Here is a 16,554-nt window from a genome sequence, read left to right as displayed (position 1 = left end):
CAAATCTTTGGAAGCTTTAAATCGCTCATTGCATAGTATAATGGTCATAAATCATCCATGAAGCCCATACTTGAGCAAAAATTATAATGAGAATGTGCTCATGTTACAGAAATATATACTTAATTATATTTGAGAGAAAACATCTGGAAAAGAAACATAATACAGTATTAGAATTCAAAATTCAGTTTTTAAATAAATATAGAAATAGAAATCATATGAGACTTCAAAAAGTAGGTTATTTGTAATTTAACTGTAAGCCACTTAACCCTCCAGTGTTTAATAAAAACATTTCTGATGAGAGGACTACTGTTCAAGACATGTTCATTTTAATTGTTTGGTGCAATGGCTCCACCCTTGGCATAAAAAAATAAGTAGGCTATCTAATGTGGGTCTAGCTCTCTCCCTTTCTCTCTAAAGGGTTCATGTTCCAAAATAAGCAGCCCTTATAACTTCTTTATGACTGATTAATTATTTTCATGGTTGAAATACATAATCCCTTTCCTGTTTATAACAAAAACTCACAAAGCAATGTTCTGGCTCTGTACCTCTCTCATTTGCAAAGTGATTAACATCTTTCCAGAAATCCCACCCTCAACTGTAGCTGCATTATACAGGCAGATTTTCCTTGTCAAAGGTGACAGTAACAGTTCACAGAGATTTAAGTGCCGATACTATTAGAATGATATGACAGATCTGGCCAAGAAAAGTTGTTGAATGATTAAAGCTGGAAGCATGAGAAGAGAAGAATAAGAGGATGCCTCATGCAAACTATCACTCTTCATACTTCTAAGTGTCCTCTTCAAAACATTTCAGTCTGTGCTGCCAGAACTATACATAAATTATTAAACTCTGACAGTGATTTACTACTGTCATTTAATCTTTCTTTAGCCACCCATTAAAAATGGCTTCCTAAGTCCTGGACAGTTTGCCTCTTATACTGCTTTGCTTCTGCATTATTCTGCATCAGGTTTACTCTGGGGGACCCACTGAGACAACAAGATCTGCCATGACCCTATCATTTCTGATATCCAAGCCATCATTTACTGTATGATTTACACTCTCTGATTTTGGTTGAAATGATTCCCATTCATGGGAATCCTTTCTCACTTTTCTCCACTAAAGTAACTCATAACTGTTTTTGAACTTAATGAACCCTTTCATCCATCATTCCTTTCTTCACTCCTATGTTCTGAATGCAGTATATGATAAAATCAAGGAAACAATATTTAAATTCAGTAAAAATCTGAGTACTCACTCTCTGCTTATACATTATTATCGGGTGATTTTATCTTATTTCATTTAAGGCTTACAACAATTGTTAATAGCAATTATTAACCTCATTTATATAAGGACGCTGAGATAGACAGGGGTTAAATTACTTAAAGTCACAAATCTCGGAGGGGTAAAATAAGAGTCAAAGGCAGGTTCTCTGATTTCTTAAAGGGCTTCATCTCCCTATCAATGATCCTTCACTTTTAATATTGCCTACATTTTCTGTCCTCTCTAAAATAATCATTACCACAATTATTTTTACTCATTGACGTTCTAAACTTCAAACCATTAAATTTATTAAATGTCTACACTGGAAATTACATGAATGAATGAAACATAAAGATTTCTTTTTCTGAATAGCATAAAAAGAAAGATTTATTTCAGTCTGAGAATCCTAAAACTTTACACTCTTACAAGATGTCTTTACTTAAGGCTTGTTCCTTATTATTTCTATATCTTCTGAATTCAAGAACTTTTCTTTCTCCTTTCCATAGGTGGAATATTCAATTAGCACATACTAATACGTTTCTTGAAGTTCTTGCCTAGTTTGAAAGAGTATTTCAATTTCATACAAATCTACTTAAAAGGCATGTGATGGTTTACCATCCTGTGAGAAAGACTAAAACACATTTACTTGCCATTATCTGCCTTTTTAAAAAATAAAACTTTATACCGTTTCTGGTGAAAGAAAAAAAGTAACAGTGTTGCCCAAAAAGAAAGCAAAAACACCTTGGCATGGTACAAATATCATATAAAACAGTGACAAAGCATGCTAAAATATTAAAATAAAGAACTCACATTGAATCCACAAATTTCTTAACTACAGCGATTATATTCATTCTTCTTGGTTTTTCCTTATGTTCCTCTCTCTTTTGTTCCATTTTTGCATATGCTGCCTCTGGTGAATAAGAATGTGTGGGAATTTCTTCCTTCCCTACAATAAACCTAAAGAAAAGAAGAAAACTATAAGACATTTTTCATTGTTGAAAAAAAATAGGGGCTGTGGACCAATGAAATATGAAAATTTAAGCACTTAGAATGTAAAAGCCATTACTATCAACAATAGCAACCCATTCTGTTGGACAAACTTGGTAAGACATCCAACTTATTAAATCAAAATGGGTGTGCAAAGGATTTGTTTGTCACTTGATGTTATCTGTGAAACCTTGGTCCCTGTTAGCCCAAAAGAATTGGTTTCTTACTCATGGGTATGCATAGAGAGTTTAAGATCTGTACTACTATTTTGTTGTTGTGGCTGCTGTTGCTGTTTGGAGGGTTTTATTTGCTTTAATTTTTATGGTACTGGGGCTTGAACCCCAAGCCTTTGTGTAGGGCTACATCTCCAGTTCTTTTTTTTTTTTTAATTTTTCTTATTTTGAGACAGGGTCTCACTAAGTCACTAAATTGTCCAAGCTGAGCTGGAACTTGTAATCTTCCTGTATCAGCCTCTCAGAGTGCCAGGATTACAGGCATTCACCATCACACAATAAGGATAAAACTATCCAGAATAAATGCAACACTTTTTCATGTCTTTCACAATAACACTGTTTCTCTTTTGGCCAGCGCTGGCTATCTTGGATTAGTGGTCACTCCCTTGGAGAAGTTGTTCCTGTCTCAAGGCAAGAGGAGTTGGTGATCCTTCTTCTATGTTCTCACAGCCAATGAACCTCTATGATGGTAAGCCCCACTTTAGTGGTCTGCGTCCTCCACTGAACTGTGGGGATTGTGAGACTAGCATGGCATCTGACGTAAGTAAATATTTAACTAATATATACAGAATGAAGGAATGTAGTAGTAGTTAGCATTTTTGGAGTACTTACTACACAACAGGCACAGTGCCAATTGAGTCTTTTACAAATATTAAATTATTTCAGCCTCATAGAAACACTATAGGCATCATAACTCCTATGAGAGTTAGTATGAATAAGTATCTTGTCCACAGGCAATAAATCGTTAGTAATTATTTGAACACAGAACCATCCAACTCGAAAGTCTGGCCCCTTAATCACTGCACTAAGTATACTTCCAACTATGTCTTAAACTGTGGTGAGTCCACACAGTACACCTTAAGATACTATACTGTTTTCTCTCTCATGGTTCTGTCCTTGACTGTTTCTATCTATCCTCATGATTTTAATCTATAAGGCAGATAAAAGCCAAATCATCCTAGATACAATTTTCAGAGGAAGCTTCTTAAAGCATAGATCTGCATTTGCTACTTTGACACTCAACAAATTTCACTGACTTATGACCTACTGAATTAACTATAAACTTCAAGTTTAAAACAGTACCTGGGACAGAGAGAATGCTCACTATGTGAGGTATTATTATACGATACAGTTAAATGAACTACTGGCCATACTCCAAAAACAAAAAACAACAACAAAAAAACAGTGCCTCAGTCCTGTTCTTTTTATCTAGATCATTCTTCACTACATCTGTGCTAACATCTTATCTGTCTTTTGAAATCCATCTTAAATGCTCTTTCATTTCACCTTCTTCTGCCCATCCTCCTTACAGAAAAAAAGTAATTTGTGAACTCCATAGCACTCAGTTTCTATTCTCTCATAGCACTGAGCTTTTCTATTCTACAAATATTTCTGTGCAGTTTTTGCTTCCTTCCCTGTCTATTTCTAGACTTGGGGACAGACAGTAAGCTAGGTCTGCCTAACATATATTGCAGAAATAACCTACACTTCTCTTTTGTAATATTTGGCATAATTACAATTGATACTGTCTTCCTTACTAAACCATAAATACAAAAGACAGAGATTGTATCTGACTCATTCACCAATGTATTCTTAACGTACAAGTCCTGGGGTAAAAAGTAAAAATATACCAAATAAACACTGAATGAAAGTTATCTTTGTAGCCCACATATTATCTTGCAAATGTTTAGCACTTAAAATATAAGTGCCGAGGGGCTGGGGATTTAGCTCATCGGTTTTGCCGCCTGCTACGCAAGCACAAGGACCCGAGTTCGATCCCCGGTACCAAAAAAAAAAATAAGTGCCAAACTGAAGTAAAGATTAGTATTATAAAGCTACTCTATGTCTAATTAGGAGATATTAAACTCGGATATTTTGTGACTACCCATACTTTGTGATTAAAGGATAATTTTCCTTAGTTGAAACAATGTGTTTTCATGACAGAGTAATTATGATCTGTATAAATTAGCACTTCCTCCAAGTGACTGTATTCATTTAAATTTGGGAATGTTGATCATTGTCCTATGTATCAGACACTTTATTTCAATCTTTTTTTTTTTTTTTTTGGTACCGGGGATTGAACTCGGGTCCTTAAGCTTGCGCAGCAGGCGGCGAAACCACTGAGCTAAATCATCCCCGGCCCATGTATCAGACACTTTATATCTTTTCTTTATCAAAGTTTAATATTCCCAGGAAATAGTATTAAATTTGGCTACAAGTATTTTTTGTAACCTCTCCTTTTTGTAATTACTACTAAATGTTTTATTTACATGGTATAAACTTATAGCATATGTCTGCATAAATATCAGGACAGCCAAAAAATGAAAAGATGTAGAGTTAGAAAGTCATGTAAGATAATACTTCTTGGAAGCCTACAAAAACAACAAACAATAACCCACATAACTTTTTGACAATGAAATTTGACAATAAGTACATATGGCCTTTGGTACTACTCTTCTGAGTATGAATTTAATATCTTTGAGAATAATCAATTCTCAGTGCAGGAAATCCAAAATGAAATCACATCTGTTTAATGAAAGGAGATATACAAAATAAATAAAATGACAATTCATAATACTTAACAATTTTCTTTGACAACAAGAATACTACCATGAATAAACATTTTCCATAACATTTTTCTATAATAATTTATAGAGAAAAATTTTAAGGGCAAACAGTCCAAACTACTCTCTTATTACAAATGGATTTGAAGAAGACACACAAAAAATATATCTGACAAATGCTGAGTTGCTGCATAGTTTCTGAGTTTTCATTTCAGAAAAATCACCTTTTTGTTTTCTTACCAACTCTCAGTTAAAACAGAATGCTTTAACCCAATCCAAAAATGGGCAATTGAAATGAACAGACATTTCTCAGATAAAGAAGTAGAAAGAGCAAATAAACATATGAAAAAAATGTTCAGCATCACTGGTCATTCAAGAGATGCAAATGAAAACAATGCTGAGATTCTACCTCACCCCAGAAGGAATGGCTGCTATCAAGAAATCAACAATAACAAATGCTGGCGGGGTTGTGGGGAAAAAGGAACCCTGCTCCACTGTTCGTGGGAGTGCAGACTGGTGCAACCACTGTGGAAATCAATATGGAGATGCCTCAAAAAACTGGATTAGAGGGCCCATTTGACCCAGCTATTCCCCTGCTGGGTATCTTCCCAAAAGAATTAAAAGAATCATACCACAGCAATATGTATATACCCATGTTTATAGCAGCACATTTTATAATAGCTAAAACTTGGAAACGGCCCAATTGCCCATCAATTGTTGACTGGATAAAGAAGATGTGGATTTTTAAAAAAATAAAATGGAGTACTACTGAGCCATAAAGAATGAGAAACTAGAGACATTTATAGGTCAATGGATGCACACTGAGGTCAGACTCTTAAGTGATATAAATAGGACTCATGTGTAAATACCGAATAGTTTCTCTGGTGTGAGAAACTAAAAATGTAAATAAGGATCAAAATGTATAACAGATAATGTAAACTAGGAAGAAAAGGTCCAAAGGGGAAGGGGAAGGGGATGTAGAAGGGGTAGGGGAAAAAAAAGAAGGGAAAGGGAAAAATATGAGAAAAGGAAAAAATGGAAACAAAGTCTTTATAAATATGGAGGGGTGGAGGGGTTGAAGGGAGGGCAGGGGAATGGGGAAAAAAATAAGAACCAAGATATTATCGTGTAAAGGTACAAATTCCCAAGGATGAATGTCATCATATTGTATACCTAAAATGTACCAATAAAATTAATGAAAAAAAAAACCAGAATGCTTCATAGTCAGTGTAAGAACAACAGCAATAAAGTTATTTTCTAACAAATGTATGGGTTTTTAGTGAAAAACATAAGGTAAGAAAATTACTGTTGTGGATTATGACTTAGAAAGTTTTTGTTACCATAAAGCTTCCACAAGTAAAACTACTCTAAATCACACAGTGGACTTGATTTTTTTTCCCCTCCAAAACCAGTTTCCTTGCATGTCATCTGACTTTGTTAGTAAGACTTTCTTTTAAGTGCTTCAGTATTTTTCTGGAATTGAGAGGTACAGGTAAAGAGAAATACTGAACATATCAGTCACTAGGTCTTCATTTCCTTTCAAGTCTCAAGTTTGTCTTTTTTTCTTTAATCCTCCCCCTGTCACTCAAATTCCAGTCTTTATTATTTTGTCTTTCTACCTTGAAGTTCTCTCTTTTTCAATGTCCCAAAGACTGTGGCTAGACTAATCATTCTGCAAGACTGTCAACAACCTGCTCAAAATCCTTTGGTGGCTCCCTACTGACCACTTTATCAAATCCAAGTTTATCTTCTCCACACACAACCCCTTTCTGCAATCTGATTCTACTCTACCTACCCAAAATATCTTATATTCCTTAATATAAAATTTTCTTACTAATTAAATAGATTTTCTCACTCCTGTGCCATATTTCACGTTTACAACTTTCAACCTTTTGCTAATATAATTCACTTCCACCTAAGGTGCTTTTCTCTTTATCTAAAATCCTCCAAATATAGCTTAAGGCATATAATCTACAAGATTGATAGCAACAATAATGGCCCACATTTTTACTTATAATTTGCCAGGCACTGTTCTAAATATTTTCATGTACTAACTCATTTGACCCTCAGAAAAATTTTATGAGACAATCACATAAAACTTCTCCAAATCCTGAGGACAACCCTAATTTTTCCCTCTAAGACTTGTAGTAAATACCATGTAAATAAGCTTCACTAAGCGTCTATCACCTACACTTTGGAGAACAAAATAGCGGAACACTTAGAACATAAGCAGGAAGATCGCTGGGTTTGGTGTCAATGTATATAGTTACTTGTGTGATGTTAAATTAGTCAAACATTCTAAGTATTGCTTTCTTCATCATATTTCATGGGGATAAAAATATTCATCTCACAGAATGGACGCAGAAATTGAACTTTCTAATCTATGTAAAAATGCTTGGTGAACTACAAAATATATTGCTAATGCTAACTAACATTTATAGCTTATATACCATGTGCCAATTACTATGCTAAGAGATGGAGTATGAGGTAAAGAAAAGACTACCTATAATTAAGATCTAACATGCAATTGACAGAATGTCATACTCATAATTTGGTACCACATAATCAATTCCTTAAATTTTTGGTAATTGTTCATGTGCAGCTTCATCTTTCAAGCTCCTATTAATATAATAAGAGGGTTCTTGTCTTTCTTTACTAGCAACTTACAACACAAAGCAGACAACAGGCCCAAAAAGTAGTGGGTGATTAATTTTTAAGGGACAATAATCTAATAAATTGCTCTTTCAGTGAACTATCCATAAAGGCTTGTAATTATTGATATGACTTTAAAAACTGCTATTGACTTAAAAATGTACTCAACAAATATTTATTATAATCATATATATTTTAATAGTTAACTCACAATTTCTCACTCAATATAAAGGTAAATAAAATGTTACTTACCTAAGTGCTGAAAATGTAAATCCTTTCAAACCATCTTTGCACCTAAAACAAAAATTCAGTTATAAAATGTGTTTCGAGATATAAAGTAGTAAATTTGTATATATCAAATTTTTTTCTAAGACTGATGCTCTAAAAGGTGTAACTCTTAGTATAATGATCTCAGCATTGCAAATGGTTAAACAAACAACGAAGCAACTCATCTTACACAGTTATTAATATAATACTTTGCTACATCATATTAACGTAACTTAGGGCTCAGTTCTCAGATCTTCTAATTGCTCTATCTGGACTTAAAATGATGGCTGAAAGCAGAGAATTCTTCATTTTACCCAATCCCTTGGGGAGTGATTTTTATGACTATAAAGGCTATATACACTTTCTGGGTATTATATACAGATCAATTCAAGGTCCCTATTTCTCTCTTAATTCAATAAATGCAAAGCAACATAAGAGTTAGCAGGCTCAGAAAAGCTTCAAGTTCAGTGCAACCATTTTACCTTCTGATTTAGTCCAATCAGAACAAATAACATAGCACAGGGAACAGGATTGGGGTGAGGGAGCGGGCACAAAGAGAAAATTCCAATTAGTATTTTGAGCGCTTACTCTACGAATTGAATTTTCTCTACTCCATACCTGTACAGAGGTTCAAATAATGCAAGACCTTCCCAGAGGTCACAATATTAATAGCAGTCAGAATTTAGTGTGGGAGGAAAAAAACTTGATCTTACTTTAAAAGTCATGCTTTTCTCCTACCTATCCTCCTAAAATTGTATTGTTTTTAATTGGGGAAGATACAAATTACATTGCAATTAAGAAAAAACAAAAATTCTCAGATTTGCAAAAATAAAAATATTTAGGATCTGATCACCTTACATAAAGGGTCTCTGAGATTTATTATCAAAATCCCTTAATGAAATCTAAAAGACTAATGATATAATAATCCTTATACAAGATATGAGCAAAACATATGGTGCATGCTTACATTTTTTAGAAACATTACAATAAAAGACATTGCCATTACTCCTCCTCGCGATAGTTCCTTGCTTCAAAAACACTTCACCTATGTTTCTTGCCACTTTTTGAAGTAGTACTAGAGGTCCTCTTTCATGAGTATCTTTAGTTGCACTATTATGGTTGCCTGAATGCTTAAACTGATGCAAAATATTTACCTTTCATGGTCATTTTGACTTGGAGGAAGAGCCAAAAGGCACACAGAGTCAGATCCGGTGAATAAGGTGGATGAAGACATACCACAATGTTTTTGACAAAAATTGCCACAAATGCATGATCAATGTGGGATGATCATAAAATATGGTGTTTATATTTAAAAATTTATTACTGTAAAAGGCACATTGCCATTAATCCCTCTCAAAATATTTCCCCTCGCTTTCAACATACTGATCCCACCGCTCTTGGCAATATGTATTTTATTGTAATAAGAGTTTTAAAAATTTAAACATTCATCATATATTTTCATCATCCCTTGTATGTTAATATTAAGACCTTGGGTATCCTTGAATAAACAGTACAACTTCAAATATAACTGATCAATTCTTTTTGTATGTCTTTGGTATGAAGGGTCACAAAGGAAATGCACAAAAGAAATCTACATTACTTTAAAATGTATATATACATATATGTATATGCATATATATGTATACCTACATATACACATATACACACATATATACATTATATGTGTGTATATATGTACATGTATGTATATATTTTACATAAATATATGTATATAAAATATATGTGTAAAACGTAACAATCTCAGAAAAAAATTAACCCATATGTTATAGTTTGTGTTTAGATGTCCCCTCAAAACCTCATGCAGATGAGATGGGATTTTCTTTTTCAGAGGTAGTTGAGTCTGGAATGTATGCTACTGGGGTTAAGGGCATGTGATTACTAAACCATTACACGAGTGATTGGTTTGGCATCGCCCTAATCCCAACAGTTTGAATAAGATAAAAGGGGCAGAAAGAGGCTGTTAAACTCTCTTGTTGCCTTTGCTACCTTCTGCGTGCCATGTTGTTTCTCCTCTGTGATGTCTGTTTGCCATCCCTGTCTTGGAGCTAGCCGATTATGGACTGAAACCTCTATGAACTGTAAGCCAAATAAACCCCTTTCCCTCTAATTTTGGGTGTTGGGTATTTTGTCTCAACAACAAGAGAAAAGTAACTAACGCAGCATGCACACAGAAATGTTTTAAAACACTTAAGGATTTATTCCAGTTAAGGACATGGTCTCCCTTGTGGTCATGTTAACAAAGAGAAATGTAACCAATGAATTGCAGAAACATACTACATAATTATCTTCCCGACACAGAATGAAAGTAAAGGCAAAAGAATTTGTATGTCCAGCTAGAAGATGTGCATGGGAAATTATAGCATTAAAATTCTTAAATTTATATTTTCTAATCTGAATAAAGTGTTTCACAATAATATAAAACCCGTCAGTAGTATAGCCAGGCTTGGTGGCCCACACCTATAATACTAGCACTCTTGAAGGCTGGAGTAGGAGGATGGCAAGTTCCAGCCCACCTGGGTAACTCAGGTATTCTGCAAGACAGTGTTACAAAATTTTAAAAAATAAAAAAGGGCTGGGGATGCAGCTCAGTGGGAAGGCCCTGGGTTCAATCCACAGTACACAAAATTTAAAAATCCAATATGGGCAGAGTGGTAAAGCATAAACTAGGTGCCTACTGACTAGAAAAAAAAAACAGTAGATTAATTAAAAGATTATGTACATCTGGGAACCAATTTTGGCTTTGGTATCTTATTGTTAAAAACTTCCCATTTATCTTTGTGCAATGCTGAATAGATAAAAGATTCTGCCAACTCTGTCTAGTCAATGAAGCATATTTGTCATACTGAACAATAAATTTAATCGCAGACCAAAACATCAAAAAATAGCTTTCAAGTACAAAAGGAGCATATACTATTAAGTCTGCAGTTTCATTATGATGGAAGTTTGCTTCTTTCAGTAGAACCCTGTGGGAAGCACTTCGTATTGATAAAGTCTTAACATGGATTCTAAAAGGGCCATTCTTCTTTCCATTCATGTGTATAGGTTTGTTAATGTAACTGAGGGTCAGATGTCTATGTCAAAAGAACAAAAAAGTAATTATTCCCATGAAAAGAATCTTTAAAACAGTAATAACATCCTACATTTTCACATAAAGAGTACTGTCTGACCATCATCCTATGAAACACTATTGTATTCTGTGAAAAATGTAGAAAGGATGATACAAAGATTTAAACAAACCCCACTGGAAGGTTCCTCATCGTTCTATAGAACTAGTTTTTACAATGTAAATCAAATCATAGTCTTCATTTAAGAATTAATGCTAGCTGACTTATTCAACTATTATTACTAAGTGTTATTATGTGTAAGTGCTGGTTTTAGTTCTAAGAATGTTAACACTGAACAACAGATCATCCCTGCTTTCATACAGCTGGCATTCTAGAAGTGGGAGAGTAAAATAAAAGACAGTCATATCATGAAAATTGCTAATATAAAAAAGCTGAAAGACAAGGAGAAAATAGTGAGGAAGTCAGGATTTCTTATTTTACAGTCAAGAAGGGTCTCTCTGAAAAGGTAAAAGATGGTAATCTCATCAGAAACCTTTTTGAACTGAGGGAAGGCATTTCAGTTTGTGGTAATAATAACAAGTGCAAAGCCCATGATGAGTATGCAGACAGTCAGGAAAACAGCAAGTGGATTATTTAACTGGGGCAGAGAAGTAGGTATAGGAAATGAGGTCAGGTTATCACAGTAATAGGGGTGGAGGGAGAGAATGGTCTACAATGCATGAAGACCCCTTAGGCATTATAAAGGTTTTGGAATGTTCTCAGCAAAGGAGTGACATGATCTGTCATAAATTTTAAGAGAAACATTTTGGCTGCTGGACTGAATATAAACTATAGGAGAGTAAGTTCAGAGTCAAGAAGAGTAGTATGGATGAGAAAGATAACTGTGGTATGAAGTGAAGGGAAGTATTAAAAATTGGAATATATTTCAAAAGTAGAGCTGGCAGAATTTCTTGATGGTACAAATGTGGGGTAAAGAAGATTATTAATTATTAATAACTACAAGTAACTGAAATATGTTTCCTTGGACAAAACAGGAAGATAAAATGATCACTTACTGAAAGTTAGGATACTATTGGATGAATAGTTTCAAGGAGAAAATCAAAGGTTTGTTTTGGACATGTTAAATCGGAGACACATTTTAGTTAATTAAATGGAAAAGTGGTTATACAAATCAGGGATCATGGAAGAGATATGCTTCATTTATAAGTAATACTTAAACTCATGAGACTAAACACAATCATATAGGAAAGAAGTGTAGATAAAGGAATTATATAAACATTGAACATATTTTATTCCTCCATAAGCTTTAATGAAAAAATTCTCTTCTTAGGAGAAAAGCAAAGGTAATTTTTTTCTAATCAATTCACTCGCTAAGTCTTATTTTTATTTTCAAGTGTACATTATGTAATGTAATGTACATGGTGTAATGTACATAATATAAGATAATGTATTTGACTCGTGTACACAGACTTCTCCATTTAGTTTATGCACATGACACAAAATAACTACTATAATTCAGTCCATATTTACTGAACCTCTACTTTGAAAGATCTGGTGATAAGGTAAAACATAACATAAAATAGAGCCAGAAAGAAAACAAAGAGGAAAAGGAACATGAAGCATTACACCAAAAAACTTAAGTCAATACACAAATAATTGCAGAAGTTTAGATTGGAATTACATACTGTAAACAATTACGAAGAAGCTTAACACCATCATTATCAGCATATTATTCTTGGTCAAATTGGAAAATTTTGAATTAGAAGTGTAAATGATAAGTAAAAGAAACTATTCTGCCCTTAAGACTTTTTTCTCCCATGATTAATTTCCATGATACTACAGTGCCATGTTCCCATGAGCTATTCATTTTATTACAATATTGTACCAGTAGATGTCGCTATAATATTGTTTTTGGAAGATTTGCAGTCCAATGTGATTTCTGTATCAACACTTTTCACAGATTTTCTTCTGCTAAATATACATTTATAGAGAATCATAAATGTTACTAATCTAAATTATTTCTTCAAGTAAATATTATTATATTAGACTTTTAATGGTGGGTGATGTCCTTCTTCCCATGCCCTATCATTCCATACCATTGTAAATGTTTAAGGATACCTTTTGACACCAACATAAAGCTTGATGATGTCAATGTGGTGCATCACTATATTTTCTCATGAATGAGCTGAAAACAATGAAAAGAAATTACTTTGATTCTTTTTAAAATGTTTTTTCTACTGAGCTTCCATTCATTTAACACAAATGGATGTAAAAAAACCTTTAAACAGTCTTTAAAATATTTCTTCAGAGACAATGGACTGTGGTGGTATAGTGGAAAGAATTTCGATGTTTGTGAGAATGTAGATACTTGTCAAACTTTCTCTCATGGGCCAGGGATTTAGCTCAGTGGTTCCAGCGCCTGCCTCGCAAGCGCAAGGTCCTGAGTTCGATCCCTGATACCAAAAAAAAAAAATTTTCTCTCACATACTATTTAAAGGAAAAATAGAATGAGCACTGCTAAATCACTTATGTCAAAAGCATGCAAAAGATCTCACTAATATCAAGAATAAAAACAAACACAAATAAAAACTAAGAATGTATTTTGGAATTAGTGGTTGCTACTAGGATTATTACATTTGTTTATAATTTTACAATAATTTAGATGGAACTTATTCCTGTAAAAGTTCAGAATATTTTTTAAGTTTAAAGTTAAAAAATGATAAAAAAAAAAAGGTTGAGGACTTATCACTAAAAAATAGATTAAAAGATCAACTACTGAGATATAAACTACTATATTACGAGCCATAAGAAACACTGTTAAACTTAATTAAAAAAAAGGAAAAAAAACTGTTAAATACAAAGATGCCCTGTATAGTCTCATTAGTAATGAATTACACTGTTGCTGTATTTAGCATAAGTGCTAAAATATTAATATTGTTAATGTAAAAATATAAACTTGGTTATTATATGCACATGGAACGTTATAGAAAGTGCTCTACAAGGATACACATGACCAATCTGTGGTTAGTAAAGTACCTATTGAAGTGGATGGGTTAAGTGATGTGAGAAAAATGTAACATTTTACTCTTTCTAATGCTATTATCAGTTTTACAAGAATAAACTCATATTTTACCTTAATTTTATTGTGTAAATTCTTTACTTTAGAAAATCAATTCTTGAATATTTAGGAACAGATTACACACTGTGCACAAATTATTCATCTTTATTTCACCAGAATAGTGGTAAACAATGTAAAATTCAAAGTAATCATCATTACTAATTAACGGTACTGTGTTTTGTTAGGAAGACACATACGAATATTAATTAAAATAAATACTTTTCTAGAATTTTCTGAAATTGTGATCCCAGTGAACATGGGTTAATTAAGCAACTACAATGAAAAAAGGAACAAGAATCAACTGTGGCGGTTCTTATTTATTTTCACTTTTTACTCACTGACTTAGTTACAAGGAAACTCAAATATTGGTTAATATTATATTAAATATTATATATAATTATCTTTACTGTCTCAATGATCATTAATTGATCACTAATATTCAAAACACACTGTTGTGATCACTTGAGAAAAGGCAAAAATAGCTTTTTAGTAACTGCTCTGTACTTCTAGAGTTCAGCCTCAAACCTCTTAGTACAGTATTTTCTATCATCTCCTTAAATTATCTGATTTGAGAAAACTATCATATACAAAAACATAAAGATGCAAAGATTTGAAAAAGATAAATTAGATTTAAATAGTTGTACGTATTGATAATTCTTAAAATATTCTATTTTACTCTGATTATATCAGTCACCTAAGTATCACAAATAAAACTTACTGTATGTGAACAAAATTATTTAAACAGAAAATGCTCAAAGTTCAAGAGATAACATTAGACTAGAGATAAAAATACTGACCTATGAATACTAACAGACAATAGCTGGATCTTCAGATTTTTGGTTTATTTAACTATAATATCATTGGTACCAAAAGCATAAATATATTTGGAGTGTATATAATTGAAAAGTCTAATTCATCTATTTAAATCCCTCAAGTTTATGACATAGTTTTCTTCATTCTAACAAAAACTCATGTAATTTTATGTAGCTTGTTTTTAAATTAAACTAGTATTATTTTGCTTTTTAAAATCCCACATAAATGGTTAAAACAGTTTTGTAATTAATTTTCCTAACTCATTTTCAGTGGTAGAAACTGACATTAATACTGTTATAATTTAGTATTTGAGGTCTAATCAACAATCATAAATTTTTATTACCTTTGTTCATCTTAAGAATACCAATTAAGAATATCTGAATTAAGTTCAGACTTTTATTTTTCATTTGTTCTTTAAAATCTTCAATCCACTAATCATATATGCATATTCCAATAGATTAAATCAATTATTACAATTTACTATTTAAAACTTGTTGAATATGGTTAAAATACATTACACTGCATATATAATACACAACAGGGTTTTTCTCTCTTACTATTATTTGAATGATACAAGAGGCTAAGAACACTCCATCTCAGCCTATATATGGCACTTTACATATTAAATGCAGGGAAGATTATTTTATTTGTTCTATAACACTTATATCTTCAAATATTTTCAACAGGATTCTACTAGTGAATTTTCCCAATATATTAAACATATTTTTATTCTTATACTTTTCACCATATTCATCGCATACAGAATGGAACACTAGTCATTGGCTTTGTCCTCAAGAAACCAAAGAAAGTTACTGAAGCAGGCAGCAGTTATGGGTAAGTCCCCAGATGATTAGTGTGCATTTTTTTCTGGTGTGTCCTCAATATAAATTGGAAACATTTGGACTCAAACTTACAGTAACAACCCCAATAGAATCATATTTCTCCTTAAACTTGCAAAAGCTGGAACTGTTTTTGCTTTAAAATCCAAAGTAGGAAGGTCATGCTCCAAGCCACCTTCAATTGCTAGAGAACCAAGAATCACCTTCAGATTGTTTCTTTTAAAAATGTTAATTGGGATAAATTTCCCTCTCAAGGAGGGCCAGTAAAAGGAATACTAGTTGAACTTTAAAACAGTTACAAAATGGGACCAGGGATTTAGCTCAGTGGTTCCACTGCCTGCCTCGAAAGCAGAAGGTCCTGAGTTCAATCACCAGTACCAAAATAAAACAAAAACAAAATAGTTACAAAAGCAGCAGATATGATTTCACAGGACTTAAAGTGAAAGGCCAGTTTGCAGTTCCCCTGCTAATGGCATGTGTTTAGACTTGAAAAACCATAGGCAACAATCAACTAAGATCAAAATGGTGTTTCATGTAAATTCAAAGAAAAATTTAACAAGTGTTTTAAAACCATAGCATTTCTAGGAATAAAAACTATTTACATTAAACAAAACCATAACCATGATACTGAACCAATCTATTTTTTTAAAGACTTCAAGACCTGCAAGTATTTTCATGTTTTTTCCCTTCCATAATGGTTGTGAAAAAGGTGAAAACAAATGTTTTCAATTAAAT

The 16,554-nt window shown here is 32.8% G+C and overlaps 1 protein-coding gene across 3 annotated transcripts in view; it reads right to left on the bottom strand.

Moving 5' to 3' along the window:
• Tmem135 (transmembrane protein 135) overlaps positions 1–16,554 on the bottom strand; it is a 246,159-nt gene that overhangs the window by 18,858 nt on the left and 210,747 nt on the right. For all 3 annotated transcript variants that reach the window (XM_004868215.3, XM_087212256.1, XM_087212255.1), the window contains 2 exons: positions 7,949–7,990; positions 2,071–2,217 (listed from right to left, as the gene is read on the bottom strand). In XM_004868215.3, the coding sequence (XP_004868272.1) occupies positions 2,071–2,217; positions 7,949–7,990 (189 nt within the window). The remainder of the gene's footprint in view (positions 1–2,070; positions 2,218–7,948; positions 7,991–16,554) is intronic.

The sequence above is a fragment of the Heterocephalus glaber genome, unplaced genomic scaffold (genome assembly GCF_053883595.1).
Source record: "Heterocephalus glaber isolate CG9 unplaced genomic scaffold, H.glaber_assembly_v1.0 deba00001429, whole genome shotgun sequence".
NCBI classification, from domain to species: Eukaryota; Metazoa; Chordata; class Mammalia; order Rodentia; family Bathyergidae; genus Heterocephalus; species Heterocephalus glaber.
The sequence above is the reverse complement of the archived record's forward strand: the minus strand, read 5'-3'. Positions and strand labels throughout refer to the sequence as shown.